The sequence below is a fragment of the Protopterus annectens genome, chromosome 14.part0, assembly GCF_019279795.1.
Source record: "Protopterus annectens isolate FY-2018-M chromosome 14.part0, PAN1.0, whole genome shotgun sequence".
NCBI lineage: Eukaryota > Metazoa > Chordata > Ceratodontiformes > Protopteridae > Protopterus > Protopterus annectens.
Window position 1 is genome coordinate 887,257,502 of NC_056748.1, and position 22,284 is coordinate 887,279,785.

Genomic DNA, 22,284 nt, shown 5'->3' on the forward strand with positions numbered 1-22,284 from the left:
ATCAAGGCAGTCATTCACTTAGAGGAGAGAGAGAGATGGGCACTAGATAGCAGAGATAACCCCATTAGCATTTATTGTGTCCAGGAATGTTGAATACACTGGCGCTGCTGTTCTGCAGGTTCATTTTGTTTCCTGCAAGTCCTCTGTTGTACATTATTGTGTCCATCATTTTAAATTACCTCAACCATCACAGTCCAGATGCTGTTTAACAATTGAGTGGTTTCATCAGGTTTGTCTTCACCTGTTAACATAGTTATTTTAATTGGAAGACTTGAGTTTTAAACAAGCAAGAAAGATTCCTAGTTGTTCAAGAAAGATTCCTAGTTGTTCAAGAAAGATTCCTAGTTGTTCAATGTTAACTTTTTTTTTTTTTTTTTTTTAGGGTGAAGGTGTTGCTTATCGAGGCAGAATTTTGGTTGAACTTGTTACAAAGTTAGATGTGTCTAATGAAAAGAAAATTGAGGACATACCAAATGATGATATTTTGGTTACAGAGGTAAGTCACGTTGACAGATCAGCAGAACGGTAAAGGTGTATAAGACGGTGATTCATGGTTGCACACAATGCGTAGCTTATCTAACCCAACACTAATACTCTTTTGAGTAGTTTTGTGGGCCCTTCAACATAACTGAAGTGTTAATTCTACTTTTAAAGGTGTAGATAAGAGAATATGATGGACTGATGCACTGAGCTGCTTCAACAGTAAAGATTCAGAATCTAGGATAATATCCTGTAGTATTATCAGTGAGGTTTCCTCACAGGTTGCTAGTTGGTGTTATTTACTTTGTATGTGAATAAAACATGACGGCTATGTTAATCCGATATCTCTTTGCAGAATGCTGGGATCCCCCCCCAGTGTATTTGACGTGGTTCCAGGGTTAGTGGTGGCCTTGATTCTTTAGAAAGCAAACTTTCAATTTATTTCTTAAGCATTCTCTAATTCTGTATACTGAGGAGATGAAGATTAGTACTTGCAAACAAAATGACTCTACAGTAGTGCATATTTCATTGGAATTTAATGTAGCATGGTACTTTTTCCAGGAGATGGAGTTCACAAGTTACATTAAGCATGTTTGGTGAAACTCTTGAATCTTTATAGATGAAAACAGTCAATATTTATATTTGTAGTCAAGCTTTTGTATTGGGTGTTACTGATACTTAAAAGAACAAAGGAATAAGTGTCGTAGAATATCTAAATCATAGAACAGCCAAATTTATTCGAACCCATGCCTTGTAGGGACCCCTGTTTTTACTGCATTCAACCATATTAATTGGTCTTAAACTGCAGAACAGGTTATTGTAGACTTACCAGTGGTTTCTGCCTGGCCTATTGTAATGGGAACCTGGCAAACTTTTTATAATGACTTGTTAAAGGAAAACTCCGCTCTCTCCTACAGTTTAACACAATCTTTAGGTTTCTTTTCTCCCTAAAATATGGTTCCAGTATCGTGTATGTACCAGAAACCTGCTTGTACTTTTTAAAACTTTTATTTCCTTCCATTGGAGTTAAAGGAAGGGATAGCCCACCTACATTTTTTTTAAGCTCAACTTCTCACATACTTTGCAGAGGAGTTCATCTCCACCTGCATGACATATCATAGACACAGTTAAATCTGTAGTTTACCCTGTCTGGTACTGCTGTTAATCTTAGATGGGAAATTAATCCTGCTAATGTCAGGAACACAGCTGTTGATATTAAAAGACAGAAAGCTGTGAACCTGTTTTTCACTGTTCATAGCAAAACAAAGCAATGAGATCAGTATGGGGTTTAAAGGCAGTTGTCAACTCTTCTGACAAATTTACATAAGCAGCAACACAGTATTGAAATGCTAAGCTTTAAATGTTGGCTAGTTATAATAGTTTATATGTGAAGATAACTTAAACGTAGTATCAAAGACTTCTGTGACATGGAGTCAAGATCTTAAATGTAATGCTAGAAATTACTCTCAGCATTGAAATGATATTGAAATTTGCCAAGAGATTCAAAGCAGGTGAGAAGAAAAATTTGGAGAGAATACAAAACTCTCATTGGCTAGTAATCAGCAGTGAAGAATGTAAGCATGACGACTTCTTTTGGGGGGTAGACTTGTCAGTGTGAACAGAAAAAGCAGTGTAGAACTGTACTGTGTAAATCCTGTCATAATAATAAACTGAGTGTGCCAGTGATGTCTTATTTAGTTTCAGGGAGGCCATGGTCTAAGGGTCTGGTACAGATCTTTTCTACTTTGAAGAACATTTCTCCTTTGTACTTTTTGATTCATTTCAGCTTTCCTGAGGTAATGACAGTAAGTAATTCTTTCCATGGTGTTATACATGCACTGTGAACGCTGCATGGTTTTCCTGATGTCAGTTCATGGGAGCAGTATACAAATACAAAATTCAGCTTTTTAGAGAAATGTGTGTTCCAGCGTAATTACTCCTTCACTCCTTTTTATATATGACCAAATAGTCAAGGTGAAAGAATTCAAACCATGAAGCACTTGATGCAGTAGGCATAGTTATAACAGTAAGGTTCACGTTACTTTAATGAAGTGTAAAAACGCATCACTACAAAGAGCTGGTCGATTTCTTGACAGTTATTGACTGGTCATAGACGGCAAAAAAGAATTTTTATGGTCACTTTCCACATTCTTGAGAACATTTTAGGTATAAACAGTCTGAACTGGAATCATTCAATACAAAAGTTCAGCTATTTTAGAAAAAACAGGTCTGTCATTGATTTGAGGGAAGGAGATGAGGTAGTAATTCTGAACAGTAGTCATAAAAACAACCTCAAGTAGTTTTGTAAAATTTTGAGATGGCAAAGATCATTTGCAGAGAAAATTTGAAATGGCATGTGCGGAGTATAAACCAGAGACATATGCTCAAGAGTTTTGGAGCAAATGTCAAGGGCAACATAACATTGTCTTTCCAGAGTTGTGCTTCCCTAGTTTCAAAAATATCTACTTCAGAAACGGAAAATATACTTAAAAAGGGTTTGTAATGTGGCATTATACCAGTCCTTTAAATTGTTAGTACCAAGATGGTTAGTATCTAGAGTTGCTGACTTTTCATGTCACAAATTCTGGACATGTGCACCGTGAAAGCAAAAAAGGCATGTGATTTTGGTATCCGAAATGCAAAATGATGCTTAATGTTTGGAACCGTTAGTCTCTCTCTGGCATTATTTTTCTTAACTGCACCTTACATGTCATACTTTTTTCTGGCTGTAAACTGTAAGATTTTGTACTTACACAGCCATGGAACAACAAAACTTAACCAGGGTATGTTTTTTTCCTGCAAAATCTCATGTTTCTACAAAAAATTTCCCACTTTGGGCATTGGAAATGGTGACAAGTGGCAACCCTAATGACTGCAACTCTGCTTCCCTTTACTGGACATGTGATGCGATCTTTCTTTGTGCTTAGTTGAGCTGAAAGTACTTAATACTGAAAATGTATTGTCTGCTCACGGGGTGTGTCAGCTGACACCGCCTGTCAAGAACTTGATGATGCTTGAATCATCTTGGTGTAGGTAGGATGGGGTAAAAAACTGCAGATAATCTTCATCAAGATGTACAGACTAAATAAAGCTAATTGACAAAATAAATAACCAATAAATGTATTTGAAAAGGATCACTGGAAAACACAGGATGGGGTGTACACAATAGAAGGAGCCTGAATGAAAACTGGCATATTAACAATTGCCCAAAAAAGTGGACAATGTCAGGAGAGGAGACAGTGCAATTTAAAAGAAATATTATATAGAAAAATAACAAACCATTTTGCTCAATTCACTAATGCTGAAAAGGAAACTGCCTACTTAATGGATGCAAAATTCTGAAAAAGATGCTGAGTCAGTGAGCTGATCATGTTAGGTGACTTCAACCAAATTATGTGAAGGAGGCCTAGGTGCTAAAGACTCAGTGTTTTTATTTCATTGAAATATACACTTGTCTTTCACATGACAGCAAACCTCTCCATTCCTAGGCTCCTAGCCAAAGAGAATAATTATCCTGATGCTTTAAAACTCTATGCAATTGTCTCACACTCACTCAGTCACTCAGTCACTCAGTCACTCACTCACTCACTCACTCACATAATATGAAACTTTATTTTAATTGCTAGTGCTAGAAACACCTAACCATATTTTTGTTCCATGCATGTTACAGCAAAGTTAACACTTAGAAGGGCACACAAAATATTGACTTATATTTTTTTCACACAGTTTAGCAATGGGAAACAAAACGCTCAGTTGCAGTTCAACCTTGTTAAAACAGAGGAAAAGAAACCCAGGACAGAGGAAAGGACACTTGTTTTATCTTCTCTTACACAAAAATTAGAAAACACCAAAGCACTTCCTTGAATAACCAAATTTAAATTAATAGCCCTTAGCCCTAGTGCTGGCACTACTGGCTGAATTTTCTAGTCAATTAATATGTCTAAACTATAGAAAAGTTCCTTTGTTTACATACAGGATCAGATGCAGTTTAAACACACACTGTGACATAGTTCCTTTAGCAGTCTGCAGTTAGGATATGCAATACATACTTAATCAGCTTTTATTATACATCTCTGGGGTCTTCTGAAAATTTGCAGATAAACAACTCAGTACCCTTTATAGAAAAGAATCCGCTTTCTGAATGCAGGATTAACAGTTCTTCCAGCACAGTTTAGTTTATCTGCTTAACAATGAAGGAGATTTGCTGAAGTACATATAATCCAGTAAGCAAAACTTCATAGTTTTTACTTCTGCTATCAGCAGTTCAGCAAGCATAGCTTTCCTTTCACTAATCTTGCATTTTACAATACCCTACTTTTAAACATATTCTGCTGATGAAAATTTACAATTTTACAAATAGCCCTTAGACTTGTCTTAGTCTCTTAGACTCCTCATCCACAAATTGATAACTTGGTAAAACAAAGATGCAACCGCTTCTACAGTAAATTGATAATTTGATAAGTAAAAGGTGTGACTGCTTGAAGTAAACATACCACAATGGGATCAGCCCGGATCCTTTTTACAGGTGTCTAGTACTACAGGTGTTAAAGGACGAGCTACCATCCACAGCGCTGGTTACAGCAGCAGCTGCACTCACTGTTTTGGTGGCCTTCAGTTAGTCCTGCTGCTGGATGGCCATCAAATCTCCCACGCTGACTGCAGCTGGGATGTAATATTTACAGTTATATTAGGATGCTCAGTGAGTCAGTGCTCTTCTACTCCTAGAGGTTTCTGGGGCTTGCTGTTCTTTTGTTATAGAAGTCTCCTCTGAGGTTCTAAAGCCATCCAGTTTTAAGTACTTCTCCCACTCCCACAAGGTCCTCCTCCTACTGTCCTAACACCTCAAACAAATATGTACCAGGTCCATAAACTGTTATTGTACCATGACTACTGTCTAATGCTCTAATCCCTGTTCTTCTTAAATGAATATTTCTGTTCACTTTTTGCAGCTCTCTGCAGTGACTTTTTTCTTTGGTTACATAGTTTAAAAACTGAGAACATGACATATCAAAGTTGACTTTTACACACAGTTCAGCTTTCACATGTTCAGGCCTCATGCAGTTTCTCTCATCAGTCTACAAGTTGTTCATCATTGAAAATATATGTTCAGCATGGGCATTGCTAGTAGGAATAGCGAAAACAAATTCAATGATTCATTTCAAGTTAGGTGCATCACAACCACTAAAGAATTCAACCCATCATTTGTCAACTTCAGCTTGATTTGCCTTCAGCTTTGGAATGACTTGTTTCAAGCACAGATATTCTGCATACAGTTCATCTCCATCAACAGTCACACCACAGGCTGATACTAAATCCAAAATGTCCGAAAAACAGCAAGGCTCATCAGGGTGTAGAACATGCAGTTTCTTCAGCAGACTTGTTTCAAAGTCAAACCACTTATGCATGTAAGCTATCACTCGATTGTACACTTTCAGCGCTTCTGTTTTAAATGACACCTGGCTGTTGGTCATAAATCTGAAATTGTTAACAGCAAAGCCAAAAACATTGATCTTTTTTCTCTCCACCAACTCATTGTGTACTTTCTCCATCACAGCAAAACGCTGTGTGATATAAGTTGTGTTTGACTCCAGCTGCTTAATGGCCCATGTAAACACTCTCATGAAGCTGTACACAAAATGAATGTAGCATTCTGCGACAAAGTTCACAAGTCTTCAACAACCCATCTTCCTGATCTGAAATGAAACTCCAGATCAGTTTGTTTCCTTTCACTGATGAAGTAAATCTTTACAGCTGTCTAGCATTTTATTAGCCTTTCAACTGCAGGTTCAAGAGACAACCAACGTGCAGGAATACGACGCAATAAAGCAACGTATTTTTCCCCTGCAAAGACATGGCAAGATTTCAGCTCATCCAACAGTTTAGCTGATGATAAATTCATTGTACACCTTGACGACCCGCTGCTCAACATCATAGCTCAACTGTTTGCATGCATGTTTGACAGTGTTGTGCAGAACATGGCAGTTGCAGTTTGCTTTGATAAGATGTGGCTGTTTGGTCTTTAAATTAATAAAAATGGAAGGGTGTTTGCCATAGTTGACAGATGCATTATCAGCACAGTAGCTGACCAAGTTTTCAACTTGCAGACCATTGCCTTCTAGCACTTCTAAAATCTTAGTTGTTACTCCATCTGCCGTTTCATCACTGTCCACACAGAAATCAAACTATCAGTGACACCTCTGGTAGATGAAAAGAACCTGACTGGCACTGGATACATTTTCAAATTGCCTTTGTTTGAAGCATCGGTTGCTAATGAGAATGGCTTATTTTGCTGCATTTCCCTTAAAGCCAGCTCCACGTAACGAAATGATGAAATATTTTCAGTGAATGACTCTGCTTTGGTTTTTCCACAGGATTTTTTTTTTGCTCAATTTGGAGTAGGAAAATATTTGGCAAAAGAGTTTATTGCCACAAGCCTGTGAAGAGTAGCTATGATGATGATGTATTCCATGAAACGTCATTGCTAATTCGGAAGTAATAACTTGTTCTTGGTCCAAACAGTTGGAAGTGGGAAAGAAATGCTTCACTGTACTTGACATTTTTTGGCTTTCAGAGTTTCGTTGGTGCTTGTCACTAGCTACATGTTTCCAGACGGCTGCAAGTCCATCAGTTCTGACAGAAAATGAACAACAGCAATCTACACCAGGCAAAGTCGATGTTTTTATCATCCCGGTATAACCACGATTTGAACTCTGAATCCTTCAGCCACTCCTGTTGAAACACGTAAATTTGTTGTTTCTTTTTAGGTGGAGTGTATTCCTTAGTAGTCGCACATGAAGACAGTGAGGTCATCTTCTTCACAGGTGCATGAAAGCCATTAAAACATAAAACAAAAAATGACCAAGTAGAAACACTCAAATTTATTTAACAGAGATAAAGCTTTCGGGATAACCCTTCCGCAGTACTGGAATACTGAAGGGTTATCCCAAAAGCTATTTCTGTTAAATAAATTTGAGCGTTTCTACTTGGTCTTTTTTTGTTTTATGTTTTGTCTGAAGTTATGTATTGTCCTGAAGCTGTTTGTCTGAAGTTACACGTCTTAGTGGAATAAGCTGCGGTTGATTCGTGTGTTGAGCAGGAAATCCATTATCCATTTCAAGATCTGATGCAGCAAAATGTGTTTGTCTATTAAATTTCCTAGTAGAAAAGGAAAACAATATCATTTACTTGCCCCTCGTTAAATAAGTAGAATGGTACTAGAAAAAAGTAAGGGTGGGGGGAGACGGGAGCAGTTTGGATTTGGATTCAGATCTAGATCTGGGGGATACACTAACCAAAGCAATGAGACAAATAGTGGAGAAAAGGCTAGAGCTGTGGAAAGAGTCTGAATGGGCATTTCTAGATTTGCAGAATGCATACAAGGTTCCAAGAAAGTTGATGTTGGCAGTGCTAAGATGGTTCAAAGCTCCAGAAACAGTAGAATTCATACAGGCTATGTACAAGAGCCCAATGACACAAGTACTGTTGAAGTACAAACAATGTGGACTCATAGAGGGATTTCCAGTGGGTGTGGATATGCATTAGGGTGTAATTTTGAACCCAGTACTGTTCATACTGATGACTGACTACATAATTAGCAAACAGGTTGAAGGGGACAGATCAAAAAAGTTGTACGCAGTAACGCAGATGATGCGTCATTGCAAGCAGACTCTGAACAAGAACTTCAGCTAGTAATGATACAGAAATTAAATTCGAAACAGAAGGCACTGGCACACATGGGATTGGGATCATGAAACAGTCCATGCAAGACAACTGAGCTCTCTCTGCACTTGTGTGTTGACCAGATTTCATATCATTTAATCAGTTGTACCCCCTAACTGGAGGACACTTCTTGAGAGCCTTTAGCTCATTTGTACAGCACACATTGTTGTCTTGTATGGTTGTGAATATTCCTACCAATACCATGAAGCCAATAATTAGGGATTTTCATTAACCATTCCTGTGATATGTTTGTTAGCACATGACAAATACTACCTAATTACTGAGTGACATTGCATATCATTATATCATTAATCCTTCCATTAGATTCTGAAATGCACATGCATTACGCATGTAAATATGTGTGTGTGTGTTGTGGACTGTGCATGCAGACACGCACTATGCTTCAAAATCCACATATATGGAAGATTATAATCTTGCTAATACACTTACAGGGAAGACATTGGAAGTAACAGTGAGGCTTTACAAAATTGCCATTGATTCCATTCTGTTGTTCTGAACCTTTCAGGACTGCCCCCCAAATCCCCACTAGGGACACTTTCTGTAACCCACAGATATGCATTTTGTCTATCCCTGTATTTGTAAATAAACAATGTTTCTTTAAAGTACAGGTACGAGATGCAAGCTGCAATGTCATTACCAATTTTTAGACAGCTATTCAAAATTCAAATAATGACAGTTATTAATTAAGAATACAATTATATACAGTCTCTCTGCATGATTGAACAGTTTGAGTTATATGCAATAGATGCATGAAATCAAACTCCTGCCAACATGGGAGCACTACAAAAGCATTAGATACAGGACAACCAGATTCCATAACCATAACAGCTTCTTCCAACACGCACACTAAATCAGACTGCTGAACAACAAACTCAAAGCCTAAAATGTTAAATGGGTAAAACATTATTCATGTGCAATATGTCATTGTTATTTACATAACTCTCTACATAGCTCACCCACCACCTTATACGTCTTTGTCTGCCCTAGGAAATCTGTAAATGTTATGGCATACATTGGTGATGCCTCATGGCTAGTGAGTACATTTTTTTTCATGTGTGCCTTTTTATTTATTTATTTATAGTACTGTTTATTATATATTCTTATATTTCTACTGTGTCTTTTCCTGTTGTATTTGTTTTGTTTTGTTTCTGCTGTAAAAAAAAAAAAACAAACAAAATTCTCAGATTTTTTCTTACTTTATTTTTAGTATCTTATTTTGATTTCTATTTTAGTACTTTAAATTATTAATTTAATCTTATCTTCCTTCTGTACTACTGTCATCTCATTGACAACTACACCATTGTGCAGTCTACAACAGACTGGCTTGAGCTAGCTAAGTTAGCGAAAAACAATGCATAATCCCATTGGCAAACCAGAAAAACTGCCCATGCCATCTCAGAATGTAAACTGCATTATCAGGCGCTACTCTACAATCAGAATTCTATGCTCCACGACAAGGAAAGAAACGGCTGTTTGTAATCCAATCAATGCAGCAGGGAACTCGCTGTAGTAAAAGGAATGTCTCCAAAAAAAATAGTAGAACACCAACTCTCTCCCTCATACTGACAATTTAAACTCCTTCAAATAGGTTCATAGGTTCATACTAGGCTATCTGCCCTGGGGCAATTATAAGCCTATCCCGATTCTGTATGTCTTACACCACCCCTTGATTTGAGTATACTGTGCCCTTTTTAAGGTTTAGTTTACTGTGCCTCTGTCTAATAGTGACACGGGAGTAATCCCTTGGGACAAACCTACGATCCCCCATCCACTTATCGAGATTCTTCTTGAAGAGGTTCAGTGAGGTGCTCTGCCTCACATGAACTGGAATTCTATTCCAGAGCGAAGGGAGCCTCTGGGTTATGAACCTGTCCCTCCAGCAAGTTCTATTTATTTCTGTGCTGAGGTTCAAGTCCCTCGAGCGTGTGGCTCTAAGGGATTTAGATTTACTGAGTTGGAGCATGTCCATTAATTCTGGATTTGACATAGCTTTGTATGTCAGGCATAGATCGCCTCGAAGTAGGCGGTATGCAACTGAGTAGAGCTGGAGTTTTTTTAACCGAGCAGCATATGGCATCTGTTTGAGACCCTTGATCCTCTTGGTGAGATACTTTTGAGGTCTTTCTAATTGCTGCAGGTGTTGGGTAAGGTACATCCCAAAAGGGGCATTGTATTCTATGATGGGCCTGATGAGGGATGAATAAAGGAGCACGATTACCTCTCTTAATCTAGATGTGAAACCCTTCGTGATGAGGTGGGCTATGTAGAAGGTCTTTCTAACCACTTTGGCAATGTGGTTTTCAAAGGAGAGATTGCTATCAACTTGGGTCCCCAGGTCCCTAATAACTTTCTCTGTACTTAATGGGTTTCCGCCTTTGTGGTAATTTGTGGGCACATTGTTTTTGCCAAAGGGGATGACTATACATTTTTTGGCATTTAGCTTTAAACCATGGCGCTGGCACCAGTTATCTCTCTCTGTGAGACCTTTTTGAAGGATGTTTGTGTCAGCTGGAGAGTTGATTATGGTGCCCAGTTTGCAGTCGTCTGCGAACTTAGTGAGCCATAGTCCTCCCATGTTTGCCTGTACCTCGGAAAAGTATATACCGAACAAGAGTGGTCCCAGGACAGAACCCTGTGGGATGCCACTTGTGACCGGTTTCAAGTCTGACATGGCTCCAGCAACTCTCACTCTGTGGGTTCTGTCTTTGAGCCAGTTTGCGACCCATCTTGTGACATAGGGGTTTATATTTAAGCTGGATAGCTTATCTATGATGCCAGTGGGGTATTGTGTCAAATGCCTTTGCAAGGTCCAGATAGGCTGTGTGGACTACCTTCCCTTCATCTATGGCTTTGGTGACTGTTTCAAAGAAGTCAACCAGGTTCAAAAGGCAGGATCTGCCCTTAACAAAGCCGAACTGGGTAGGATGTAGTGTCTGTAGGTCCCCAATGTCTTTGTTTATGAGCTCCATGATGATCCTCTCCATAGCCTTGCAGACTAAGCTAGTCAGGCTTATGGGGCGATAGTTTCCAGGGTCCGTAGAGGCTCCACCTTTGTGGAGTGGGACCACTGTTGCTGTACGCCATTCTGTGGGCACATATCCTGTAGTGAGGCTTAGATTGTATAGCTGTTTTATTTGAGGGATTAGTTCCTCTTGTAGTTCATGTAGGACACAACCTGGGATGCCATCTGGTCCCATGGAAGCAGTGTTTTTGCTTTGGAGAGGGCAGCCTTCACCTGAGCATCTGAGATGTTTGGGAGGCAGCCCTCTGCTGGGATAGATACTTGCACTTTTGGGGGGGAGGTGGTGGAGAAGTTTGCACTGAACCTGTCTGCCAGGATATTGGCGATGTTTGTGGGTTCAGTGTATTTTTTGTCGTTTAGAATCAACTCAGAACAAGTCTGGGAGTTGCATCCCAGGTTTCTAACATAACTGAAAAAAGCCTTATGATAGTCTTTGGTGTCCTGTGCAATTTTTCTCTCGAAGCTGGCCTTGGAGTATTTTGAGAGGGATCGTAATTTTTTGCTATTACTGATCAGATATGCCTTCCCTATTAGGGATTTTGCTCTATCATGTAGTAGCTTCCTCCTTCTGTTGTACAGTTTATTTATGGCAGGGGTCCACCAGACTGGACGCCTGCCTTTGGATGATTGGGTCTTGGTTTTGTTTGGGATAGCATGATCCATGCATTCCTGGAGATGTCCGTAGAATGCATTTATATAGGATTCTGCAATTTGGGCTGTAGTTTCCACTGGCCCTGGGGCTTTGAAGGATTCCACTTCGGTTTTGAGAAGTGAGAAGTTCGCTTTTGAGAAGTTTTTCACTGTGGTTTTCTGGGCTGGGGGTGGGGTCGGGATGTGAACATCCAGTGAAATTAATTTATGGTCTGATCTTACCAATGAGGGATATACTTCTGGTGTGGAGCATAGAGTCCCCATGTTGGTAATGATCAGGTCTAGTATGTTGTCCCCTCTTGTGGGAGTGGTGACTAGTTGTTCCATAGCATTTGAGTTTATAATTTCCAGGAATCTTTGGGCTAAGGTGCTGGGGCTTGAGTAGTGCTTCCAGTCAATGTTTGGGTAGTTGAAGTCACCCAATATAATGGTGTTCGGAGAGATCTTCATGTTCTCAAATGTTTTCAGGAAAGCCAAATGGGATTCCTGACTTTGAGAGGGTGGTCTGTAGGATGCTATAAACTGAAAAGCAGTCTTGCCCACTGTTAGTTGCACATGGATGGTCTCCGATACTTCGTGCAATGCCACTAACCTTGATAAATATGGAAACTCCCCCTCCTTTTGTGGTTCGGTCCGGGTTTTGGGGCCAAAAAGCATGATATGAGGTATAGCCTGGTAGTGCTGGGGTGCTCTCTGGAGCCTTGAACCAGGTTTCTGTCAATGTACAGATATCGATGTTCTCCATACTGAGGAGAGCTTCGAGTGCGTGCATCTTGAGGTTAAGACTTCTGGCGTTTAGCAGCATTACCCTTAGTTTCTTGTTCCTTGTGCAGTCAGTATCAGTTGTGTATATAGTAAATATGTGCCTATTATAGATGCTAATGTCACAATGTCTAAATTTGGATTCCTTACTGTGCTCTTAAACTTTTCCAGGCTAAAACTCTACAACTACAAACACACCACCAATGTTATGCTTTCTTTTACATTTCAGCTAAACTCTAGACTGCCATGTTATCTTCTCCCCTTTTCCCCACTGGTTTTCAACGTCACTATCCAGTGTTCCACTCTTCCACACACCGCTACCAATCTATAAAATGTTAAACATTAGAATCTGTAATAGGCACACATTTACTATATACACAACTGATACTGACTGTACTAATTCAAAGGAAGAAGTGACTATGTACTATGAAAAGGATCGCCATTAATGCACTGCACTGACTGCATTTGTGTATTTTTGTTTTTTTCTTATACCTTCTGTAAATCTGTAATGAAAATTATTTCTTCTCTGTAATGTATCCACTGTACTTGCTATACAATTAGCCTTCCCACATTCCCACAGGCCTCATCAGCACACAGAGACACAATGTTCTTCCTTCCCGTTCTTCCCACCTAAAAGATAATTAGTTCCCTTGTGTTGTTTTCCACACAGTGACCTTTGCTTTTTCGTTGCATAAAATGGTGGATGTTGGCTGCATGGTGTGTTTTTATACATGCCTCACTCTCGTGAGATCTCGCCATCTCAGCACCTGTCAAACTGTAGGATTTCAGCTTTGCTTTCAATTCTACAGCGGTGCCGAATCAGTGGTAATAGGTTACCTCAGCTTTCACTTGCACACTGAGATTACCCAATCAGCTTCAGTTGTGTGACGTGTCTCGGTCTCTCTCTCTCTCTTTCTCTGTCTCTCGCTAATGACAGACAGTCTCTTATCTCCTCACACCTTATCTGATTATTAAAAAATGCAGGAGGCAGCCCAGATCTCCAGTTTGATTTTATTATGGCGCAAGCTAGTGCTGTGCAGATTGCAGATGCAGAAGCTAACAAATGTGTCAACTACTGAGCATTCATTCTGTTCAGCTTCAGTAAGAAACGTAGCACTAAAGTAAGTATATGAACGTAGTTTTTTCCTATATGCTAAAACTTGTCAGCTCTTCCATTTATATTATATAAATGGAAGATCATGATGCCGAAGAGTTTTAGCATGATAAAACCATCCTCCTAACAAAACATAGGAAAACTATGTTCATATACTTAGTTTAGTGCTACGTTACTAAAGCTGAACAGAATGAATGCTCCAGATTTTTATTTGTTAGCTTCTGCATCTGCAATCTGCTATTTGTTCTTGTTCCCTCTGTGCGTGCACATCTGGTATATCCGCAGTTGCAAACTAACAAACTCAAAAAGCCAAGGTCATTTATTATTTCTACTCATATTGTATATGATATGATATAATTGTACGTATATTGCAAGCAGGCGGGGAGGGGGGGTGCTCCATGACTTACATTAACAGTAACACTGTTAGTTCAGAGTTCTCTCACCGACGAGGCGAGACAGACACACATACTACATTTTATGTCTGTGCAAAGTATGCATATGGTTGCTTAGCAATCGCAAATCAACATTCAATATGGTTAGGTGACGTCATGTAAGAGGCATACTAATGCCTATGTAGTACCTTTCTTCAAAGGTTAGTTATGTTGTGTCGCTTGTGCAGTGTGTATAACTTGCTGATGTTTCGGCACCAGTCGAGTGGCTGCATTTTTTTTTCAACTGCTCCAAAGAATAAGAATTTCCGGATTTTCCCTGTGAAATCCAGACAACAACCATTATTTCCAGACAATCCAGAAAAATTCTGTACAGTTGGCAACCTTATTATCATAGGTTCATAGGATGATACTAGGCTGTTGGCCCAGAAGTCCTTATAATCCTAGCCAAGAAGTTCACCCATGTTCCCACAAAGTCAGCACCTGTTTCCCCTGTCCAGCAGAAACACAGGTGTGATCCCATGGGTGCATTTTCTGTTTCCCATCCAGTCATCCAGGTTCTTCTTAAAGAGGGCTAGAGAGTTACTCTGCTTGACATGGGGAAGGGACTCTATTCCACAGACGGGGGAGTCTTTGGGGCACAAATCTATCCCACCAAGAAGTTCTGTTAATGTTGCAGACCATGTTAAGGCCTTGCATATGTGTTGGACGAGTGGAGTTTGTCTTAAGTATATGCAGCAACTCCATCAAGGCTGGGTATGAAATGGCCTTGTATGCCAGACCCAGGTCACCTTTGAGCAGTATGTATGAGACTGAGTAGAGAGACAGAGCTTTTAAGCCTATCTGTATAGGATAAGTGTTTGACACCCTGGATTTTCTTGGTCAGGAACCGCTGTGGTTTCTCCAACTGCTGCATGTGCTTGGCAAGGTACATGCTGAAGTGGGCATTGTACTCAATAATGTGTCTAAAAAGGGAGGAGTACAGGGATGATATGACCTCCTTGTTCCTGGATGAAATACCCTTATGGTCTAGCTTTATGCATCATTAATGGCATCTGAAAAGTAGTCCCTCAGCTGTTTGTAGATCATCTCATCTCATATTTTTTTTCATAAAATAAACCCAGTTGCTTCAGCTAGTATTATTTTCTGATTGGTTATATCCAAAATCAGTGGCAGATTTAGGCTTTGGTGCAGGGCCACGTGGCTCCTCTTTTTGCTACTTTGACTTATGTGCAGTAAAAGCATGGCACCAACATAAAAAAAAAAAAAAAAAGCTCAGCAAATCTTGAAACTTGAAAAATGTAGTGTCAAAGCAGTACATTGGCAGTACATTTTCAGACTTCGCTTGCGATAGAGAGCGAGAGTACACCTGATCTGTATCCCCATAACACCCTTTGTCCTTGACTTTTTTTTATCATCATCGTCATCTTTCGGCTTTTCCCATTAGGGGTCACCACAGCAGATCATCTCTTTCCATTTCTTCCTATCCTCTGCATCTTGCTGTGTCACACCAACCGCCTGCATGTCCTCTCTCACCACGTCCATAAACCTTATCTTAGGCCTTCCTCTTTTCCTCTTACCTGACAGCTTCATCCTTAGCATCTTTTTCCCAATATACCCTTCATCCCTCCTCAGCACGTCCAAACTAACGCAATCTCGTCTCTCTTGCTTTGTCTCCAAACTGTCCAACATGAGCTGACACTCTAATATACTGATTCCTAATCCTATCCATCCTAGTCACACCGAGTGCAAATCTTATCTTTAACTCTGCCACATCCAGCTCTGACTCCTGCCTCTTTCAGTGCCACTGTCTCCAACCCATATAATATAGATGGTCTCACTACCCTCTTGTAGACCTTCCCTTTCGCTCTTACTGGTACCCATCTGTCACAAATCTCTCCTGACACTCTTCTCCAGCCATTCCACCCTGCCTGCCTGTACTCTCTTCTTCACCTCTCTTCCACATTCATCATTACTCTGAACTGTTGATCCCAAGTACTTAAACTCGTCCACCTTTACCAACTCTACTCCCTGCATCCTCACCATTCCTCTACCCTCCCTCTCATTTACACACATATATTCTGTCTTAGCCCTGCTGACCTTCATTCCTCTGCTCTCTAGAGCATATCTCCACCTCTCCAGAGTCTCCTCAACCTGATTTCTACTCTCACTACAGATCACAATGTCATCTGCAAACATCATAGTCCACGGGTCCTCCTGTCAACCTGTCCATCACCACTGCAAATAAGAAAGGACTCAGAGCTGATCCTTAATGTAATCCCACCTCCACCTTAAACGGATCTGTCACTCCCACTGCAGTCCTCACCACTGACACACTACCCTCGTACATATCCTGTACCACTCTTACATACTTCTCTGCCACTCCCGACTTCCTCATACAATACCACAACTCTACTCTAGGTACCCTGTCATATGCTTTCTCCAAGTCTACAAAGATACAATGCAACTCCTTCTGACCTTCTCTGTATTTCTCCAATAACACTCTCAGAGCAAACATTGCATCTGTAGTGCTCTTTCATAGTATTTTAAAAAAAAATGTATCGTCAAAAAATCAACATAGTGTACGTTTGCCTTTCTCGTAGTTACTGTGCAGAACAGAATGCGTTACTTCAGTGCTAGATCCTGTAAGTTCAAAACAGATCTGCACTTGAGTTTTTCTTTTTGCAGTAGATGCCAATTTGACCCCATTGTTATGCTGGACCGCATTCCTTAGTGATTTTGTAGGCATGTGGATACTCACATGTTTATTCGCATTTACAGGGGCATTTGATCTCTGTCTGGGTGACTATAGTTTGCACTGTTCGTGGTAGCTGTTCTGACCTATTTGACCGTGCCTGTGTTTGCATTGTGAGCTGCTCGTAGTAATGCATTAGAAGGGGAAAAGATAAGGGATAAACAGAAGAGGGAGGAGGATTGCACATGGGTAAGTACAAACTCTCAGGGGTCAGGCAGCATGAGTTCAACTTTGGAGTACACTTGCCTGATGGGCCTTTCTTTGTGCCTTCCTGGCTACTGCAGTCTGCCTCCTTTGGACCGTTTCAGTATTGGTTGGGGTTGGGTGGAAGTGGGGTTTTAGTCTGCTTTTCCATAATGCTTTTACATTTGCTGCAGTTTTCATTTGTTGTAGAAAAAAAATAGATATCTCTACTGCATTTCAAAGTTAATATTTCATGACTGTGAAGCTTGTTTAAATAATGAATATGTGCAATACCTGCAGTCTGTTACAAATATAAATAATGAATATGTGCAATACCTGCAGTCTGTACAAGCATAAATAATGAATATGTGCAATACCTGCAGTCTGTTACAAGCATAAATAATGAATATGTGCAATACCTGCAGTCTGTTACAAGCATAAATAATGAATATGTGCAATACCTGCAGTCTGTTACAAGCATAAATAATGAATATGTGCAATACCTGCAGTCTGTTACAAGCATATATGCAAGTACTGGCAGAATTTAATTGTCAAGTTCATTGTGTTTTCTGAGTTGTAATAGGAATATGTGCATGTGTGTACTGTGTGTGTGTATACTATGTCTGCATGCATAATGTGTCTGTGTGTGTCTGTTGTATACTGTGTATTGTGGTTCAGGTTTGCTCTTGGATTAATGGCCAAAGTCATTTTTTTCACTGTTGTACAGAAACTTTACATTTCAGTGATGTATTGTCATACAAATTCACTGTTCTTTAAAGGTATTTTTTATTATATGTTGTAGCTTGCAATCTTTTTATGGTTAAGAAAGATGTACGGAAAAAAGGTGCATTAAGTTGAAGGACAAATTAGCAGATGGAGAACTAAAAAAAGGGAGGGGTGACTGCGGTGTTGTGTGGGAAGACAATGTTTAAGAAAAATGTGCAGAAACCCTTGCATATACTTGTAATATTGTGTGTACAGTAGAGTTGTCTTGTTTGGTACATGTGTGTATATGCAGGTTACGGTTTGCTTTGTCATTCCCAAGTAGTGTTGGTTTATCTGCCTAGTTATATTGTTCAAACACGTGGTGGTGTGGCTGTCTAACCATTAGCACAGAAAATTAAAGCTGCTTGATCAGTTAGTGTGCTGATTCCTTTAGTCCACGGTTTGATTGTCCCTGCCTTTAGCTCCCTATTGTGTGACTCTAAGCGTTGTCCCTTAACCACACAGTGTTGTGGAACAGTTTGGAAACTAAGCTAGCCTCCATAATGGTTTTCTGGGTTTTATACCCATTAACTACCTGTGAAGCTTCATGTGAGGCTTTGAACTTTTTGGGTACTGTCATGTAATGAATTTGTTGATTCTCAGCTGTTTACTATGCCGTCTGTGTAAATATATAAAAATAATTATCATTTGCAAAATTGTAATTAATGAGAAGCAGGTGGGAGTGATGAGAAACAGAGGTTGGCTAGCAGTTTTCTGAGGTTGAATCTTAAGTTAACCAAGAACTGTATCAACCATTTTACCAGCGAGGGGGCAAGATGACCAAGCATTTTAAATTTGGCATCACTTTTTTCAACTCTAAAAGTAGGAGTTCTTGTTTACTGATTCAGTTGTATCCATATCACTGCTGTATTCTTCAGTAAGTACGAAAATGCTAAAGTTGTAGCAAGAGTTTAACCTACAGCAAAATTAGTACATTTGAGGGTTGGCGACTCCATTGCTGCCTTTTTGTTTTCTTAGGACCATTTTAATTTGCTTGGGTGATCCACTGTAGCCAAGACCCTAGTATCTTTAGCATTTCCTGGCAGAGATGATGTAGGGGGGGTGAACTGTTATTTTAGGAACAACTCTTAGTGTCTGATTAGCTTTATTGTCACTGTAACTTTGACTACAATGTATTTATAATTCCTTAATATTAATTTCAGTAATGTTTGCTAAATTAACTGCTCTGTGGAGGTAAATGTGTTTTCCTTTTTTTTTTTTTTTTACTATAGTGTTATTCTGTTATGAATTTTCAGTTTATTTTGTGAACAGCTGTCAGGGTTTTATTTTGCCAGAAGTTCAAACTTGGCATTATTAGCAACTAATTGCTAATAAGTAAGGCACATGTGTACATAAAATCACTGGCTTATTCAAAAAGGGAAATTAGATGTGTATGCTTGCAAAAATGTTTGTGTGATCCTCAGTTTTTAATGGTCTTCACTATTTCCCACTGTTTCCAAGCATTTGCTCTGCTAAACGGTTGTGTAGCATTTCACAAACTTCAACAGCTTTATCAAATGGCTTCCTTTTTCCACAAAAGCACAGAAGGTCACTATAGCTTGGGATAGTGGCAGTGTCCTGTTTAGGTGCAATATTTTGGAATACATTACTGTGACTGTCATTTAGTTTCCTCATAATCAAACTTGAAATACATGGCTGTTTTTCAGGATAGTAGTATGCTCTTCATATATTTGCAACAGCTAGAAATTGATTACTGTTTTATTTATTTCTTTTTCATCCCAGTATGACATCATAGTGAGACATGAAAGACAGCTGCCTTTGGGGGTAAAGATGAGGAGGAATGCTGTGTATATGCATGACAGCAGCCACATGTAATTTAATACTATAGCCATATGTGCCTTGACTTTCTTCCTGGTCAAACATCAGAGGGATACTCAGAAGGTGACTGTTTTTGTGGTGGGTAACATACTTCTCAACCTGGACACATCAAAAATCTGGACAATGGGCCAAATATTTAGACACTGATTGACACAAAATTTGCATGTTTAATATTAATTCCACCCACACCAATGGAATTGTGAGATACCAACATTCAAATGATAATTGTAATAATTTTCACCAATGTAACATTAACTCTGAAAATAAACACCAGTTTAAGTCCCCTTTACAATGTTAACAAAAACTCTAAATGGAAGTAATAGGCATGTAAAACACTTAGCATTCAACTTTCTGCCCTACCACAGTTCTAGCATGTATACACTGACATCCTTAACTTTACATAAATTCATTCAAATAACATATATCAGTAACTGTAACATCATATATAAAAGAACTGTGCACTCAATGTTAATAGGAAACTGAAGTCTGTCATAACAGTCATTCGCATAACAAGCCGTTGTTGTTGTCAGTATTTGGTTATGATGTCATTCTGATCAATGGATGAAATAAATCTGATCCTAAAACCTTCTGCTTTTGTAGTTATGTAAATACAAATGTGTATTGGTAGGTTTTGTAAACAAATCTGGTAGCTGCTGATGCTCAGCTCTGACTCGTACCTGTAACTGTCCCCAAATTAGACTTGTATTTTAGCTGTATCCAGGTCTGTCGTCTTAATCCCAACTTTCTCTTAAAACTGGTGACTTTTGGAGAAAAGGTGGTAAATTATGCAATGTATAATCACAATAATTGTTTTGCACTTATTTTGCTTCAGAAAAGGTATATTAATTTGTAAGATTTTATTCTGTCAATGTCTCAAATTAATGTAAATATATATAGTGTGTGTATGTATGTATGTGTATATATATATATATATATATATATATATATATATATATATATATGTATGTGTATATATATATATATATATATATATGTATATATATGTGTGTGTGTGTGTATATATGTATGTGATATGTGTATATATATATATATATATATATATATATATATATATATATGTATGTATATAAAATGTCATGCTGCTAAATGCTAAGAGGCTTAGCATGAAACTGCATTCATTGCAAGCATTCCTTACCCTGGAGGATGCTGACATTTGTGCAGTCACTGAAACCTAGTTCAAAGCTGTGGACAGCACCCCAGCCTTACCACATTACTCATCCTACCATACGTTCAGACTCCAAATGGAGGGCTATAAAACCAAAGGAGGTGGAATTTCAATTTTTATCGAAGACATACACACCTTCAGGCTAGCCAAACAGTATGATGCACAGGAGACACTCCAAGTGCATTTAACTGTTGACCTACAGACCCCAACCATGACTCAGAACACCCACTCCACCCATCTGGACTTAATTGAATCCATCAAGATTCAGTCCTCTACCCTAATCCTGGGTGACTTTAACTACCCAACCATAGAGTGGAAGACCTGTTCTAGCCCAAACATAAATACCCAGAGATTCCTCAACTTCGTCAATGACAATGTATTGGATCAGATGGACAACACCCCTACGAGAGCTGAAAATATCCTGGACCTGGCCCTAACCAACATGAATAGCCACTTCAGCACCCCTACAGTGTCAGCCTCCTTGGTAAAATCAGACCATAAAGCGGTCACTTTTGAAGTCACCATCTCCCTGGCCACCCCCTTGCAGAGTCAAACAAACAAAAAAACTTTTCCAAAGCTGACTACAATCTCCTCAGAGCAGATGTAAGCAGCTTCACAGCTGCCATCCCTTCATTTGGAACTAGCACTAATGTCCAAGCCTACACCAACAAAACTATACGAGTATCTACATAGCTGTATGGACTCAGCAGTACCTGACAGGACCAAATCATCTTCCTCAAGGAAGACTAAACCTGTCTGCTGGACAGCAGCAATAAACATACTCTATAATAAAAGGAAAAAATTGCTGTCCAGGACCAAGAAGGAGGAATTGCCAAGTTGGAAGCAATCTCTCCTTTGTCTGAACAAGCAAATAAGGTCACTGGCAAAATTCTCTAAGGCTAAGTTACGAGTCCAAATTGGCCACATCCACTAAGAACAGTCAAAAGACCTTCTTTCCATATGTCTGAAATCTTAAAGGTAACACACAAATCTGCTCTGAACTGGTGGTCAATAACACCACATACACAAACACCATAGATATAGCCAACCTTCTGGCAGACAGGTTCAGTGAAAACTTGACCCTCCCCGCCCCCCATCAGTTATCCAGGAGATCCCCAGCACCTGCCCCCCCTCCCCTCATCACCAGGGAGCAAGTCTTTAATGCCCTCTCAAAGGCAAAAAATACAGTCTCCATGGGACCTGATAACATCCCTGGCTGTATCCTACTTGAACTGAGGCATGATCTCTCAGCTCCATTAGGCACCCTATTCAACCAAAGCCTGAGCACCGGCTTTGTCCCAGCTGAATGGAGGACAGCCACTGTCATCCCTCTTCAAAAATGTGGAGTGTCCATTGACCCTGGCAGTTATAGGCCCAGCAGCCTAACTAGCCTGATCT

General features: G+C 39.5%; 1 protein-coding gene across 1 annotated transcript in view; it reads left to right on the forward strand.

The window, feature by feature from the left end:
* The window catches only part of LOC122788742 (myoferlin-like), a 1,037,182-nt gene that overhangs the window by 887,862 nt on the left and 127,036 nt on the right, over positions 1 to 22,284 (forward strand). Inside the window, exon 21 of the mRNA XM_044055636.1 lies at positions 383 to 496. Within this exon, the coding sequence (XP_043911571.1) occupies positions 383 to 496 (114 nt within the window). The remainder of the gene's footprint in view (positions 1 to 382; positions 497 to 22,284) is intronic.